This window comes from Miniopterus natalensis, chromosome X, assembly GCF_054644295.1.
Source record: "Miniopterus natalensis isolate mMinNat1 chromosome X, mMinNat1.hap1, whole genome shotgun sequence".
Classification (NCBI taxonomy): Eukaryota; Metazoa; Chordata; class Mammalia; order Chiroptera; family Miniopteridae; genus Miniopterus; species Miniopterus natalensis.
This window is the reverse complement of record NC_142103.1, coordinates 7131146-7149381: the sequence shown is the minus strand read 5'-3', so window position 1 is coordinate 7149381 and position 18236 is coordinate 7131146. Positions and strand designations below refer to the sequence as shown.

Genomic DNA, 18236 nt, shown 5'->3' with positions numbered 1-18236 from the left:
AGTGGAGGAGAATGAGGGATTGATGAGTTCCTGCCTTTGCAGGGCATGGCTCTCCCTGAGATGCTGGTGACTGAAGGTGACTGAGGGTTACTCAAAGCTAGGTGAACTTTCAGGTTTCCTCACTAGTATAGTATTACCCCTGCAATGTAGCTAGGAGCTGACATTTTATTTTAATAAATTTCAATGTAAATATCCACATGGCTCTAGTGCCTACCATATTGGAAAACATAGTTCTAGAGTGTTTATGGATGGGTTTGGACATTTTATAAACTTTGTAGAAATTGGATGCAGAATTGGAAATGTGTGTGTATTTTTCTAGCAAGTGAGTCCATGGCTTTCATCAGATTTTTGTTGTTGTTGCTTTATATTGTAAGATGTCTCACAATAAGTCAAAACATTTTCTACATATAAATAACTATATTTCTGGCAAAGAGTGATTTTTAAACAATATGTCTAAAATTTTCATCCAAATCTCTTTCTCTCTCTCTCTCTCTCTTTTTTTTTTTTTTTTTTTTTGCCAAGAACAATTCTATTTGTCAATTGTATTTACTTTTTTTTTTTTTTTTTAATATATCTTTATTGATTTCAGAGAGAGGAAAAGAGAGGGAGAGAGAGAGAGAAACGTCAATGATGAGAGAGTCATTGATCGAGCCCACAACCCGGGCATGTGCCCTGACCGGGAATCAAACCCCGATCGCTTGGATCCTAGGTCGATGCTCAACCGCTGAGCCACGCCCGGCCGGGCAGCATTTACATTTTTAACATACCTTCATTTTCTTTTTTACAGTTTACAGTCAGCTTAATTTTGTATTACTTTCAGTTGTAGAGCATAGTGATTAGACAATCATATACTTTAGAAAGTGTTCCCCCCAAAATATCCGGTACACACTTAGCACCATATATAGTTATTACAATATTATTGACTATATTTCTAATGCTGTAGTTCACATCCCCGTGATTGTTTTGTAACTGCCACCTGTACTTCTAAGTGCCTTCCCATTTTTCACCCAGCCCCACAAGCCCCCTCCTGCCTGGAAAACATCAGTCTGTTCTCTGCATCTATGAGTTTGTATTTTGTTTCTTTACACTGTTCTTTAGATTCCACATATAAGTGAAATCATATGGTGTTTGTCTTTCTCTGGTTAACTGATTTCACTTAGCATAATGCCCTCTCGGCCCATCTATGCTGTCACAAATGGTAACATTTCCTTCTTTTTTATGGCCGAATAGTATTCCATTATATATATGTACCGCCACCTTTTTTAAAGAACAGTTTCTTGATTTTTTTTTTTTTTTTTTTTTTGAGACAGAGGAAGGGAGAAGAGAGAAACATCGCTGTGAGAGTGCAACATCAATCGGTTGCCTCCTGCATGTCCCCTACTGGGGATCCAGCCCACAACCCAGGCAGGCGCCCTGATGGAGAATTGAACCAGCAACCTTTTGGTGCACGGGATGACGGCCTACCAGCTGAGCCATACCTACCAGGGTGTACCACCACTTTTTTAATCCATTCCTTATTGATGTGCAGTTGGGTGGCTTCCATCTCTTAGCTATTGTAAATAATGCTGCAATGAACATAGGGGTGCATCTAGTCTTCCAAATGAGTGTTTTGGGTTTCTTCAGATATGTACTCTGAAGTGGAATCGCTGGGTCATAAGGCAGTACCATTTTCAACTTTTTGAGAAATCCCAATCCTGTTTTCCACAGTGTCTGCACCAATCTGCATTTGCACCAACAGTGCACAAGGGTTCCCTTTTCTCCACATCCTCACCAACACTTGTTTGTTGATTTATTGGTGATAGCCATTCTGACAGGCACAAGATGACATCTCATTGAGGTTTTAATTTGCATTTCTGTGGTGATTAGTGAGGTCGAGCATTTTTTCATATGTCTGTTGACTCTCTGTATGTCCTCTGCGGAGAAGTCTCTATTAAGGTCCTCTGTATATTTTTAAATTGGATTGTTTGGGGGTCTTTTGGTGTTGAGTTGGATGAGTTTTTTATAGATTTTGGATATTAACCTGTTATAGGATTTGTCATTGGGGAATATCTTTCCACATTCAGTATATTGTCTTTTAATTTTGTTGATGGTTTTCTTTGCTGTGTAAAAACTACTTAGTTTGATGTAGTCCCATTTGTTTATTTTTTCTTTGGGTTTTCTTGTCTGAGGACACATATCAGAAAAAATAATGCTAAGAGAAATGTCCAAGATTTTACAGCCTGTGTTTTCTTGTAGTAGTTTTATGGTTTCAAGTCTTACATTAAAGTCTTTAATCCATTTGTAATTTATTCTTGTATATGATGTAATAAGGTGGTCTAGTTTCATGTATCCGTCCAATTTTCCCAGCACCATTATTGAATAGACTGTCTTTGTCTCATTACATGTTCTTGCCTCCTTGGTCAAATATTAACTGACCATGTAGGTGTGGGTTTATTTCTGGGCTCTCTGTTCCATTGATCTAGGTATGTCTCTTTTTATGCCAGTACCATTCTGATTTGATTACTATAGCTTGGTAGGTTAGTTTGATAGCAGGTAACGTGATACCTCCAACTTTATTCTTCTTTCTCAAGATTGCTGTGGTTATTTGGGGTCTTTTCTGGTTTCATATAAATTTTGGATTATTTTTTCCAGTTCTGTGAAATACATCATCGGTATTTTGATAGGAGTTGCGTTGAATCTATAGATGCTTTGGGAAGTATGGACATTTTAACGATGTCAATTCTTCTTATCCATGAGCATGGTGTATGTTTCCATTTATTTGTATCTTCTTCAGTGTATTTCTTCGGTGTCTTATAATTTTCCAAGAACAGGTCTTTTACCTCGCTGGTTAAATTTATTCCTAGTTATTTTATTTTGTTTGATGTAATTGCAAATGGAATTCTTTTCTTAGTTTCCCTTTCTGGTAGTTCATTATTGGTGTATAAAAATACAACCGATTTCTGGATATTTATTTTGTATCCTGCTACTTTACTGGATTCATTTATCAGTGCTAGTAAGGGTTTGTTTTTTGTTTGTGTGTGTGTGTGTGTGTGTGTGTGGTTTTGTGTGTGGGGGGGGTTGGTGGAATCTTTAGAGTTCTCTATATACAGTATCATGCCATCTGCAAATAATGACAGTTTTACGTCCTCCTTTCCATTTTGGATGCCTTTTATTTCCTCTTCCTGTCTGATGACTGTGGCTAGGACTTCCAGTACTATGTTGAATAAGTGCGGGGAAAGTGGACATCCCTGTCTTGTTCCTGATCTTAAGGAAAATGGTTTTAGTTCTTCCCTTTTAAATATGAAGTTAGCTGTGGGCTCATCATATATGACCTTTATTATATTGAGATATGTTCTCTCTTTTCTCACTTGGCTGAGACTTTTTATCATAAATGGGTGCTGAATTATGTGAAATGCATTTCTGCACCTACTGATATAATCTTATGATTTTTGTACTTCATTTTTTATGTAGTGTATCACGTCAATGGATCTGAGGATACTGTACCAACTTTGCATCCCAGGAATAAATCCTACTTGATCATGGCGTATGAGCTTTTTAGCGTATTGCTGGATTTGTTTGTTTAATATTTTGTTGAGGAATTTTGCATGTATGTTCAGCAGGGATATTGGCCCATAATTTTCTTTTTTCATTGTCTTTATCTGATTTTGGAATTAGGATAATGCTGGCCTCTTAAAATGAGCTTGGAAGCCTTCCTTCCTCTTGAATTTTTTGGAATAGTTTGAGAAGGATAGGTGTTATTTCTTCTTTGCATGTTTGGTAAAATTCACCTGTGGAGCCATCTAGTCCAGGACTTTTGTTTGTGGGAATCTTTTTGATTACTGCTTCGATTTCATTAGTTGTAATTGGTCTGTTCAGATTTTCTGTTTCTTCTTGATTCAGTTTTGGAAGATTGTATGTGTCTAGGAATTTATCCTTTTCTTCCAGATTGTCCAATTTGTTGGCATATAGTTTTTCATAATATTTTCTTATAATTCTTTGTATTTCTTTGGTTTCAGTTTGACTTCTCCTCTTGTATTTCTGATTTTATTTATTTGGTCGCTTTCTCTTTTTTTGGATGAGTGTAGTTAATGGTTTATCAACCTTGTTTATCCTTTCAAAGAGCCAGGTCGGTGGTTTCATTGATCTTCTGTATTGCTGTTTTAGACTTTATTTCTTTATTTCTGCTTTGATCTTTATTATTTTCTTCCCTCTACTCTTCTGGGCTTTGGTTGTTGTTGTTTTTCTAGTTCCTTTAGGTGTAAGTTTTGATTGTTTGAGGTTTTTCTTGTTTCTTGGGGTAGGCCTATAAAGCTAAGAATTTCCGTCTTGGGACTGCTTTCCCTTTGTCCCATAGATTTTGGGTTGTTCTGTTCCCATTTTCATTTGTCTCAAGGTATCTTTTGATTTCTTCCTTGTTATCATTGTTACACATTCATTAATTAGTAACATATAATTTAGCCTCCATTTGTTTATGTGTTTTCTATTTTTTTCCTTGTAATTGACTTCTAGTTTCATACCATTGTGGTCAGAGAAGATGCTTGGTGTGATTTCAACCTTCTTAAATTTATTGAGATTGATGTGTTTCCCAACATGTGGTCTATCCTAGAAAATGTCCCATGTGCACTTGGAAAGGATGTATATTCTACTGCTTTGGGGTGAAATGCTCTGATAAAAGCAATTAAATTCATCTGGTCTAGCGTGTCATTTAAGGCCGCTGTTTCCTTGTTGATTTTCTGTCTGGAAGATCTACCCATTGATGAGAAAAAGAGTGTTAAAATTTCCTTCTATGACAGTATTACTGTCGATCTCTCCCTTCGTGTCTATCAAGATTTGCTTTTTGTATTTAGGTGCTTCAATATTGGGTGCATATATGTTTACAAGGGTTATATCCCCTTGTGGGATTGATCCCTTTACCATTATGTAGTGTCCTTCTTTGTCTCTTATTATAGCCTTTGTTTTAAAGTCTATATTGTCATATAAGTACTGTTACTCCAGGGTTTTTTTTCCATTTCCATTTGCGGGAAATATCTTTTTCCATCTCTTTACTTTCAGTCTGTGTTTGCCTATCCTTCTGAGGTGGGTCTCTTGTAGACAGCATATATACAAGTCTTGTTTTCTTATTGATTCAGCAGTCCTACGTCTTATTGTTGTTGTTGTTGTTGTTGTTGTTGTTAATCCTCACCCAAGGATATTTCTTCCATTGATTTTTTAGAGAGAGTGGAAGGGCAAGGGAGAGACAGAGAGAGAGAAACATCGATGTGAGAGAGACACATCCATTGGTTGCCTCCCGCAAGCACGTGCGCTGACAGGGGCCTGGGATCTGACCTGTGACTAAGGTAGGTGCCCTTGACTGGAATCGAACCGCAGAACCTTCAGTTGGCCGGCCGATGCTCTGACCACTGAGCCCAACCAGCTAGGGCTACCCTATGTCTTTTGATTGGAACATTGAAACCATTTACATTTGAAGTGATTATTGATGGGTATGCATTTATTGCTATTTTATTCTTTATAACTGATCTTCTTTTTCTTTCTTTCTTCTTAAAGAAGTCCCGGAACATTTTCATCAGATTTTAAAAACTTCCCTAAAGATTACAACCTGTGACTTTAGGGCTTTGCTGAAAGGCAAGCAAATAAGGGAGATGAGGTCCTCTGGTAACCACCCCTGGTTCTTTCTCATTTGCCCTTTCCTCAGCTGTAGGTGTCTACACCCAGGAAATACACAAAGAAACAAATTGGAACCTGAGACTTCAGATGCCAGGTCAATTGTATGCTGAGGGAAGGGGGTAATGGATACTGCCCTCAGTTTTGCAATCCAGGCCTCCTTGAATCTGGGCTTGGTGTTTCAAGATTGTGATAAAGAATCTGAAGTCTTCCGTCAGTGCTTCAGGCAGTTCCAGTACAAAGAAGCAGCTGGGCCTCGTGAAGTTTTCAACAAACTCCTGGAGCTTTGCTCTGAGTGGCTGAAGCCAAAGATTCGTTCTAAGTCACAGATGATGGAGCTTCTAACGTTGGAACAATACCTAACAGTTATACCCCAGGAGCTAGAGACCTGGGTGACAGAGCAATGCCCAGAGACTACAGAAAGCATTGTGTCACAGTTAGAAGACTTACAGACCAAACCTGAGACACCGGAGACAAGAGCTGTGTCACTATTAGAAGACTTACAGACCAAACCTGAGACACCGGAGACACAAGTTGTGTCACTCCTAGAAGACTTACAGACCAAACCTGAGACACTGGAGACACAGGTGAGAAAAGAGTTTGGGATCTTGGTAACTAGACCAAAGGGGTATCAGAGGCAGGTGGTATTGGATCAGACTTTTGTGTCTGTGTCATTCTTCAGGCCAAGATTTCTCCACAGTTGTTTTCATGGCTCTCTTCTGCTGGAGAAAACATATGGGTCAGTGGTTTTCAACCTCATCATAGCCAATTCCCCTTCTGTAACAAATATTTCCTAATGCCCCAGTAAATATACTTAAATGAAATTCATACATAACCTACCCCATAACCTACCTACAGTCATTCCTCAAAAATCACCAGTATTACACTTTAGGGTCTGCAGACCAGATCCACCCACAGCCTGTTTGGTATACCCTGTAAGCTAATAATGGATTTGACCTGTTAAAATATTGTTTTAAAAAAGAGGAAGGAGGAGAGTTAGTGACAGACAGAATGTGGCACACAAAGCCTAAAATATTTACTACGTAACTCTTTGCAAGCAAAATTGGTCAAGTCTGAGTCAAGTAGACTCTAGAAGGAATATAAAGGAATAGGAAGGTAGTTTATTATAAACTAAGAAAATGTTTCAACGTGCACACGTCTGGGCTTGAGTGCACCAGAAGGCCTCATGAAGTCGTCAGATGCTTGCCCCTCTGCACAGACTCACTGTGAAGGCGACAGGCAGTAATTCAGACTGATACAGCTCAAACACTATGAGCAGTGGTGCTGCTGGTCGTGTGATTTTCCAAGATGGGAAAAAACCTTGGTGAATCTGAGCAATTGGTAGTATAGCCTTTCTTTTAAAAAAAAAACTTTTTTTAAACTTTTTTCTTTTTAAAAAAAATTAAAGTTATTGAGTGACACCGGTCAATAGGGTCATATAGCTTTCAAGTGTCCATTTCTATGACACATGCATGATCTGTATATTGCATTGTGTGCCCACCGCCCAAAGTCAAATCTTACATTCAGTATTATTTTCTATTAGTTTCAGGTCTATAGCATAGTGGTTAGATGATCATATACATTGCAAAGTGTTCCCCCTGATAACATCCAGTACCCACACGACACCATGCATGGTTATTACAATATTATTGACAATATTTCCTATGCTGTACTTTACATCACCGTGACTTTGATTTCCAAAGTAGCGCTCACCTAGAAAATTATAGTTTTGCTAAAATATACAAAAATATTTTGTGATTATATGACCAACAAGGCGAGAGTCTTGACAGGTTCTTTTTACCTACATGAAAGTTGGTGGGGACCTGGAACAATTCTGTGTTCTGTGCATTATCTATACTCCCATCCCCGCCCACTAAATTATTTTCTTTTAGTTATAGATTTGAGAGAGAGAGAAAGAAACATTGATTTGTTGTTCCACTTCTTTATGCATTCATTGGTTGATTCTTGTATGTGCCCTAACCAGGATCAAACCCGCAACCTTAGCTCATCGGGATGACTCTCTAACAAAATGAGCTACCCAGAATTATCTATACTCCCATCTCCGCCCACTAGTTCTGAAAGCCATCACCTGACATCATATGCAAAGCACCCTTCTGGGGCGGTGGCCATGCCCTCAGTTCAGAACCACCAAGTAAAAGTTTTTGAGGCCATGCCATAGCCGAGCACAGGGCAGCATCTTTGGGGATGAGAGAAAGTGCTTCCAGTTGGGCATTAGGGGCACTGGAGGCTTGGGTGTAGATGGGGCTCTGCAGTTAGCCTGCATGAACAGGACTCTTCCAAAGTTTCCTGCCCCTAGGGTAGAATGAGTTTATAGTTTCCCTTCCTTGTTTGGCTTACCACATGAAATTTTGTCTTTGTGCAGTCTCATTCTGCATTGCCAGCATGGTAGGCACCAGCCAAGGGTGGCTCTTGAGCACTAGAAATGTGGCTAGTCCAAATTGGGATATGCTGTAAGTATGAAATGCACACCCCATTCAGAAGACTTAAGGTGAAAAATAAAGTAGGTGAAATACTTCACTAATAATTCTTCATACTGATTACATTTTGAAATTATGATATTTTAGATGTATTGGGTTAAATAATGCATATTATTAAGATCGACTTTACCTATTTCTTTTATTTTTCATATGAGCACTGGAAAATTTTAAATGACTTGGGTGGCTTGCGTTATGTTGCTACTGGGCACTGCTGGTCTAGATAGACTTTAGAGTGATGTGTTCTGGCATTTCCTCCAGATGGATAGTCAGGAAAAGCTCTTGGCAGATTTGGCAACAGTTGACATGGCAGACATATCCTTAAACGTCCACCTGGAGGTACCCCCACTGCAAGCAATGGAACCTGACCCTGAGGACCCACTGGCAGAGGCCTGGACTCTACAGGAGCTGAGCCCCAATGCTGCTGGGGAAGGCCAGTCCTTTCTGGACCCTGGTAAGGCAAGGGTTTTATTTCTTTTCCTTGATTTCTATTTTGAGAGCTCAGGAGCTGTCCAGGGTTGGGGTTGGTTAGAAACACCGAATACTGGATGAAAATGGATCGCTCTTATAAAGAGTAGTAGGAGGGAGTGTCTCTTGGGGAATATCTGGACACAAAGCCCAGTATTGGATCGAACAGGATTCAAAATCCCTTAAGCTAATTAATAAGCCTGCTCAGGAAGGAGGCTTTGACTCAGAATGTTATACAGGAAATGGATGAGAGTTTGGGTAGTATGAATGAAGATTAATCTCCCCAGCCAATTTTTATCCGTGGAATCTGTGGTGTTGTGGGTCCCAAGGGCCTCAGTTGCTCTTATAACATAAGAACCACATTCAAACATGGTACTTTATTAATATACTCACTCCAGATCCTTTAAGAGGATTTAATTGCTTGTGCCAGTAAAACAAATACCTATCCTATCCATTTTTATGGATAGAACAGCGTTTCTCCAAGCGTGGTAAGCAGATTCTCCGTATCAGGATCACCTGCGGTGCATTTTAAACAAGCTCTCTAGGTGAGTGCTGAACATACTGCCCTTTGAGAACCACTGCTGCAGGCAATACAGGAGTTAGCTCAGGGGGAGAAAGTCCCGGGGAAGAAAGTCTCCTAGAAGTTCATGGAAGTCTCGAGGGTGGTCGAGGACTTGGCAGGATTTTATAGAGGGAGAAAGCACAAGGTTCTCTGGGCAGACCCTGGGAGATATCATATTAGAAAAGATTGTTATATATGAATTCAAAAATCTGTTAAGCTTTCAGGTACCTTGCCTGGGATCCTTGCTTTCTGTGTCCTGTCTAAGTGCATGAGAATGGGTATCCTTGACACTTGGACCCATTTGCTCTTGAAGCCAATAGAAATTCTAGCTCTGGTGCTTACCTATGGTTTTACCCTCTCTCTTGTGATTTCCATTCCAAGTGCCACCTCTCTTCTCTGAGTGTCTGGCAGGCAATGGGGAAGAGTACGTGTGAGACCCCACCCTCTCCCTGGAAAAGATGGCTTGGTCCTTTCCAGGGGACCAAGAGTAGGACCATATGTGATCTGTGCAATGCCACCACCCACATGGAATTCATCTCATACTGTCACAGTGTGGTTGTTTGGTCACGAATTTGTCTTGCTTTCCGCATTTATTCATTTCATCCTGGTAACAAGTTTTGTAGCTTGCTCTAGCAAGTGCTGGGCATGTAGGGACATGGACTCTGTCTTGTTTTCCATAGCGGTGACCAGGAGGAAAAACCCAAAAGGACATATGTATATCCATTAAGGTCGAAGCCAAACTACATAAAATATTGCCATTAATATCCCATTCTTTACCTTACCTACATCTCTGATGCGTTAACAAGTTTTTAAAAATCTGTATCTCTGTGTGTATGCCTGCAACAAGTGTCAGAACCTAGCCAGTGGGTTGAATTATACATCTTTCTGCGTATGAGTTCCCGTAGAACATTCCCATGTGAATATTCTTCTCTTAGCAACAGTGCCAGGTACAGAGATCATATATGATGCTGAGCAGCACTATTGCTCTTGATTTGAATACATCCTTCTCTAAAGCACAGGAAAGTCCAGTATATTTAACAAGGGAGAGATAGAATGATGTAACAAGTAAAATATATCCATTAGGAGGAGAGGAAAGTACCCCTTTCTCATCACAGATTAAAATGATACACTATGCTTTGTCCTACTGACTGGGAGGTCTCCATGTCTACCTCCTGATCCCCAAAGTCTCATCCTCCTTACCACTTGCAGAGGGTCCAAGGGATCTGCGGGCTGATCTAGGAAGGAGATATGACCAGGAGTTGGCAGTAGCACACACAAGCTTTGTTGGGCAACTCTTTGTCAGGTGTGCTTGTGAGGGAAGCCAGGGGTCGGAAGGGGAGGACAAGGGAACTCCCCAGGGAGCAAGGGTTGGGGGGGGGGGGGAGGCGGGGGCTTACCTGTCTTGGTGATGTCATAGCCCAGTAGCACACTGGGAGTCTATAGGTCAGAGAATTCCAAAGGGCAACAGCAATTTGGGGTCATATAACCAGAAGGCTCCAACTTTTCAGTGGCTAGCAGCTGTGGGGTGATATTTTCTTAGCTGTGGAAAGGAGGTCGGCTCTAAATGGCTAAAAATCTGCTTCTGGGGGCTAATTTTTAAGTAATTGGATATGTGAGAATTTGAGTTTGGCGCCTGCAGGCTTTTGAGTAAGGAGTCCCAGCCGGGAGTGAAAAATGAACAATCTGGGGCCCAATACAAAGAGGGCTCTTTCATGCCCTTAACTTAGGCTCATTTCCAGCACAACCTCTGGACTGGTTACTGTGGCGTTTGAGGGTAAAGAGAAGAGCCCTGCCAACTGAAGTAGGCATCGAGGCATGACTTCTGACTGACATTCAATGTTGACCAAAGTGCCCTGGGGCCAAGCTATAAAACACAGTGAGCATCTTTCCATGGGCATGTGTCAGCAGGACAAATATCTAGGCTAGGAACAATTGGTTAGGGGGCATATACATCTCAAACTTTAATAGACATGGCCGAATGTCCTCCAAAATTACTGTACCAACTTACCGTCCCACTACAGCCTATGAGTGCTAGTGTCTGCTCGCCTCCACTCACAGGCTTGCCTTGTAATGAGCGCCGTGGCTGTTTTCCCCGTGTTGGCAGACAGAAGGTGGGCTGACGTCTGTGAAAATCTTGTGAAACAGTGTCCAGTTCATTCAGCATTTATGACAGTATTTTATTGAATGCATGAGTAGAGGATGGGAACTGAGGTCAGAAGGGTGTGAGGTGGGTCAAAGGGGGATGGTTACTGCCCTTAGCTGACCTGGGCGTGAGCATAGGTTGGGGAATGCAAACTAGTGAGTGATAGTGGTAGGAGCAGGGCTTTGAGAGTCCAGACTGTGAAGGCTGAGTGCACCTGAGCCACAAAGATCTGAGTGTTACACAGGAGGGAGGTGGGTGGGGGTGAGGTTGGTAGACAGTGAAGAAGCATGTGAGGTTAACAACCACCAGGGAGCTCCAGTTTGGGCCAGCCTCTTTGAAAGCTGGCACCAAGGAGTACTGTGCCGGGCGAGGGAGTCAGGTGACAGTTCTCAGTCCTCTTTGGTTTGGTGCTGCACAGAAAGGGGCAGCTGGACTGGTGGTAAGTCCATGAGACGCAGCTGCCTGGTGATGATACTCCTGGCCTTGTTCTCCTGGGTGCTAGATCCTGCCTCCGGGGCTGCTTCATTCCTTGACTAGTTGTGTCTTTAGCTGCCTTTCCCTGAGGGGCAGGTGTCTGGGTTGGTTTCTTGGTGATCTGTGATGAAGTCTACAGCCTGAAGACTATCAAGTCCATGAAACAGCATGTGAACACATCCTGCCATTCTTAACTTGTGTTCACGTCCCTCTTAATGGGGATATTCAGGCCTCCAGGTTTCTGCCACCCCAAGGCTGTGCTGCTGTCCACCCCCCACTTTCCAGACTTCTCGCACTTTCACTTGAAGGTTGCTGTCCTTTGATCCATGACATCCAGTTTTATTTGACCTGGGCTCATACCCTCTCATCCCTACCTTACCTTTGAGATGCAAGCATAAACAAAATGAAGAGTTGTACTTTAAATTCTCTTCGTTTGAAACATATGGTCTTTTCTTTATGAAAATAGAAAATAAGGTATTTTAGTTGCCTTCCTATGCTTTGGTACAATGTCCTAAAAGTTAAATGTTCCTTCACATTAACATTAGCCAAACTAACTTTGCTCATGTCATTTTACTAAGTCTAATATTTATTCATTGCCCTGTATTTCAGTCTGAAATGAGCCATTTCCAACCCACACTTTACTGCAGACCCTTAAACTTGGCTGGAGCTGAGGAAGGCATGTGGAAAGAGGCTGGAGCCAGAGAGGCTCTCACTGAGGAGAGGGTGGTAAGACACAGGGTGACAGTGAGTGTAGAGACGCCTCCTGCTTGTCCTTAGGCTGACAGTCCTACCAAAATTATTCCAGTAGCCATTCCTAACCCCCACTGTGGCCTCCCTCTCTCTTCAGGTGGCAGTGAGTAGGACAGTGCTTCTCAGTTTTGGTATGGCAACACTTTAGGAAGATTGAATTCACGGTCTGGCCCTCACCTACCTAATTCCATTCACGTTCTGGCCCTCACCTACCTAATTCCATCCCCCAAACAGATGTGGGGCTCATTCAGTGCATTCACTTCACACCAGAATTGATTGCTTCCCTTCCATAGATTGGAAGAAAATAGCTTTGAACTGAGCACAGTAGGATCCCCCCCCCCCCCCCCCCGCCATTTGGGTTTCATTCTTATTTTTCGTTGAAAAATGAAAAAAGCACAACACAAAGGCCTTGCCAGAGGCTCCAGGTGAAGCAATGTTGAGAAGGTAGTAGGCAGATGTGGAGAGGCCACGTGTCCGAGAAAGAGACCTGCACTCTGCAGAAACCTGTGTTGACTCAAACTATCCTCCCTCCCGTCTCTACTATGGCCAGGATCCCCACCACCAAAGCCTGAACTTGAAGTGCCCTGGGCCAAGGAACTACAGGATTGCAAGGAACTGGAAGAACTACTGCAATTTGTTGACTTCAACATTGGTAAGTGAGGGTTCATGGATTGCTGGGAAGAAACTAAAGAAAGATTCACCCTTACTCCCAGGGTTGTAAAGAGGTTGGGGATGGCACCTGGAAGTTTGTGTCTTACCATTAGCCGTTGAGTGTAACCCTTCTCGGTCCCTAGCTCTCCATTTCCCTTGGAACATGGTGACATCTGCGGTTTCTATCCATACTCTTGATTTTGATATTGGCAGAGAAAATGTGTCAAAGCAGAAAAAACGAGGAGAGTGTATATCCATTTTCTGTTTCTTTAGATGGAAATGCACTTCTTGAGCCCAACTTTCCAGAAGACCTCGAGGAGCCAAACAATCCATTGGGAATTCCCACAGAGCAGCTACCCAGATACCTCACATTGCCTGTCCATGATCAGAATCCCTCTCCGGGAGAGGGAGATGAGAGATCCAACCAGGAAGAGCCTTGGAACCCCAGGGCCCATGAGCAAAAGAGTGCCCCAAAGAAGCCACACCAATGTGTTCAGTGTGGGAAGGGTTTTGTTTCTAAGAAGGTACTTAAGGGGCACCTGAAAATTCATTTGGGAAAGCTCCCTCATGAGTGCCCTGATTGTGGGAAAAGGTTCCTTCGTAGGTCAAACCTACAAAGGCATCTTCGAGTTCACACAAGGGAGGCTCCCTATAAATGCAGCGTGTGTGAGAAGCGATTCACTCAGCAGTCACACCTCTCAGAACACCAGAAAATCTCTTCTGGTCAAGGAGTATCCACTTGCCCCGAGTGTAAGTTGCGATTTTGTAATAAAAAACAATTTATACAACACCTGAAAATCCACACAAACGGAAAGCCCCATAAATGTCAGAGTTGTGGGAAAAGATTTAGACGACAAAGAGACCTTAATTTGCACCACGGGTCACACACTGCAGAGAGACCATTTGTGTGTGAGAATTGTGGGAAAAGCTATAGACAGAGATCGAGCCTTGTTTTTCATTACAGAAGCCATTCGGGGCAGAAGCCATACAATCTTCCCAAGGAAGGCATGATTTAATATGCACCAAGCTGACCACTTTAGAGAAGAATTCTTTGAGAATTTGTTGAGGGAAACAGTTCCTACACAAAGTGGCACTAATCTATCAAAGCTTTAACCTGCACTAAGCTGTCTTGGAAGAACAGGTTTGTTTGAGCTTTATTTATAAGAACAGCTGTGTATTTTGCTGTGTTTAAGACCCATCTTCCAAGGCACAGAAATTCCAGAGTATTCACTGACTCTTGCCATTGTCATAGACATGATGTTTTTCTGTCTAGGCAAGTCTTGTTTAATCTTTACGATGAACATGTGTTTGTTTCAAGCCAACCACAGTATAGGAGTGAGTAAGGAGCACATAAATGTCAGCTCTCCTTTCAGACCTAGGGTCAGTATTCCAATAGATGGGGATGTGCTCAATTGACCTGTATCTGGGCAATATTTTAGCCAGGTGGAAATGGATATGCTGTCCCTGTTTGATTGCCACTGACTAGTAGTTGGAGCACCAGGCAGGTGTTTCCCTGACGGTGCCAACGAGCACTTCCCTTGACTCCCTCTTACACCACGTGTCAGAATCTCCTGTGCGCCCACTGCTCTGTTGATGCATCATTTGAGCCTTGAGCACAGTCCATTTCTGAAATGTGGAGCACTTCCAAAAGATAGGGGCAAGGGGAAAATGTCCAATTCATAAAGTGCTCGGAAGGGCAGAGATCAGTACCCACCACACAAGCACTAGGGAGAATGAGTGGATTATATAAGGGTGGAGACCCTCCCCGGAGTGAACTTCCAGTACATGCTGCATTTTCTTTCTCTGCTCTTTGAAATGATGAAAGCATTGAAGGCCACAAACTTTGAGTCGAGCTTTGGTCACATGCCACGATACTTATGCAGTGTTCTATTTGTGATTTTGCAGTTGTTTGTTATTACAGTTTTCATTTGATTTCCTTTCTGCCCCAAGAGTTGAACATTGTCGATAATTTCCTGTCAATTTTTTGTTATAATGCAAAGTTATTAATAAATGTGGTTCATTCTACTTCTGCTTTGAAGTTTATTGAGGTTTTCTTGAAGACTTATGTCCTATGAGTGTAGAGACTAAGGGTTCCATTTGTAGGGTACACCCTAGGAGAGAGGAATGGTTGTATCTTTGGTTTACAGCTATTCACCTTCTCCACATACTGACAAAATGTATGACAAATATCTTTTCCCACTCCTTGGCTTGTGGTCTCACTCACTTATTGGTGTCCCTTGATGAAGAGAATATCCCAGGTGTTGCATAGCTCAACTTATCATTTGCCCCCTTTATTGTTAGTGCTGTTTGAATCCTGGTGAAGCAATGTTTTGTCTACCCCAAGATCATGAACATATTTCCTACATTTTCATTTTAAAGTAGTATTATTTCACCTTAGACACTGAGATCGCATTTCACCTGGAGTTTATTTCTTTGACAAATGGTATGAGGTGAGGTTCAAGATAAGTTTAGGATGTCAGGGTACTTGCCACTTGAGGTTTTTTTCCCTTGGCCTTTGGGCCTTAGCAAAAATTGTGATGGTAAGAGAATGAATTTCAAGCTCCATACTTGATGGGTAAGAAATCTGGTTTTATTTTTATGTAAGATAGTGTTTTGGTTTTTAGCCCATATATGCTGAAATGTTTAGACATGAAGTGTCATTAGGTTGGAAAATGTTTATGGAAAGGTTGAGTACAATGTTCATGGCAATATGTTAGTGTTCATTGAGTCTAGACGCGTATTTGGGTGTTCATGGCACTATTCTTTCAATTTCTCTGCATATTTAAACTTTTAGACCATTTTGAATTTAAAAATTGAAAGGAAATATGAATCTAATCAGGTAAAAGAGCATGGAAATTACTACTTTTCTAAGAGAAATTAGCAGCCTTTGAAATTGGATGTCTTTATCTGACAAGGTGAAAGAAATCAGAACTGCACCTAGGGATTCTAATGCTGCCAGGAATAGTCTGGGTTCTAAAGTTGTGACAATGTAATGGTTTGTAAGAAGAGAAAGTGAACTTAATGTGGGGTAGGATTATAGCCTAATTTCAGATACATACTCTGTGTCGTGTAGGTGACCTCAAGTTTTGCACTTGGTGTTCTTGAATCCCATCTAGTAATGACCCCAGGCATCTGGCAGAAGAGAATGAAAATCTTCTCTGGGATAAGATGCTTGCATTTAGGACTCAATTATTTTTATGAATATATTTTTAATCAAAATGGGCAGCACAGAGAGAAAAAGGACTCTGAATGCAAACCAGCAGAAACAGAGTCGCTTTACCCACTTTGAGAGGCACTTGCCAGCAGATTTTGTTTTAGTACTTTCAGGCTGTTCTAACAGGACATCATATGCCAGGTGAGTTATACACAACAGAAATTTATTTCTCACAGTTCTGGAGGCTGGGAAGTCCAAGGTCAAGGTGCCTGCAGATTTGGTGTCTGGTGAGGGCCCACTTCTTGATTCATACACAGAGGTTTTCTTGTTATGTCCTCACATAACAAGGAGAACTGGGGTCTTTTCAGCTCCTTATACAGTCCCTACAGTAGTCCCTCTTATCTGCAGGGGATACATTCAAAGACCCCCAGTGGATGCCTGAAACTGGATAGTACCAAACCTTAATCGACTTCTTCAGCACTGTTGGAAATATGGCAGCAGCTTCTTCATCAGCAGATGCAGCCTGTCCAGTAATTTTAATTATTCTCAGTCCAAACTTATTCCTGAATTTGTGTAACCATCCCTTATTTGCAGTAAATGGCTTGGTGTCAGTTGTTTCTAAAGGCTTCATATAGGCCCAATGCTTTCTGGTGCAACACATTGCAGTCAATTGAAACACATATTCTCTTCATGTATGCCACCCATAAATCTGATTTCCATCTAAACTAAGCACTTATCACACACTGTGGCTATAACTTCTATAGTTTGAGGTGCCACAGCAAAACTAGCATGGATTTTTTTAATCATAATTTTTTATCACATATCTTATATGAGATATCACGTATTTCACCATTTTTTTTCTTTCCTTATTAAGTCGAGAACTTAAAGGAAGAAGCAATTAATGGCTTGTTTTTTTATATCTAAATTGCCAACATCATTACTGTTATGCTTTGAGGTCATTATTAAGTAAAATAAGGGTCCCTTGAACAGAAACACTGCGATACTGTGACAGTCAATGTGATAACTGAATCTGACCTTAAGTAACTAATGCGCGGGGAGAGTCTAAAGTGTGGAGACGCTGGACAAAGGGATGAGTTATAGTCAAGGTGAGATGGAGTGGGATGGTGTGAGATTTTATCACATTACTCAAACAGCACACAATTGAAAATTTATGAATTGTTCATTTTAAGAACACAGTTGACTGAGGAAACTACTGAGAGTGAAACTACAGATAAAAAGATACTACTTCCATACTACCCAAAGCAATTTATAAATTTAATGCAATTCCTATTAAAATACCAACAGCATATTTCACAGATCTAGAGCAAACATTTTGAAAATTTATATGGAACCAAAAAAGACCCCAAATAGCAGCAGCCATCTTGAAAAAAAGAACAGAGTGGGAGGGATCACTTTGCAGGATATCCAACTGTACTACAAAGCCATTGTAATCAAAATGGCCTGGTATTGGTCCAACACCAGACATAAAGATCAATGGAAAAGAACAGAGTCTCCAGAAATAGACCCATGCCATTACGGTCAGTTAATATTTGACAAAGGAGGCAAGAGCATCCAATGGAGTAAAGACAGTCTCTTCAATAAATGGTGCTGTTGTTACAGCAAAAGAAAACAGCCTCAAAATACAAAGGAACCCCACGGTCTGGGAAAACATATTTGCCAAAGATGTATCTGCTAAGGGGCTAATTTCCAAAGTGTACAAAGGACTCATACTACTCAGCAAGAGGAAGACAAACAACCCAATTAAGAAATGGGCAAAGGGCCTGAATAGGCACTTCTCCAAAGAGGACATACAGATGGCAAAGAGACATATGACAAGATACTCAACTTTGCTAATCATCTGAGAGATGCAAATTAAAACCACAATGAGGTATCACTTCA

General features: G+C 41.3%; 1 protein-coding gene across 1 annotated transcript; it reads left to right on the top strand.

Annotated features, from left to right (window-relative positions):
* The first annotated feature begins 5765 nt into the window (after nucleotides 1-5765).
* LOC148090394 (zinc finger protein 449-like) lies at nucleotides 5766-14199 on the top strand. The gene is made up of 5 exons (XM_087829441.1): nucleotides 5766-6119; nucleotides 6323-6379; nucleotides 8397-8589; nucleotides 13083-13184; nucleotides 13457-14199. The coding sequence occupies exons 1-5, from the start codon at nucleotides 5766-5768 to the stop codon at nucleotides 14197-14199; spliced, it is 1449 nt and encodes a 482-aa protein (XP_087685567.1).
* The last annotated feature ends 4037 nt before the right edge of the window (nucleotides 14200-18236 follow it).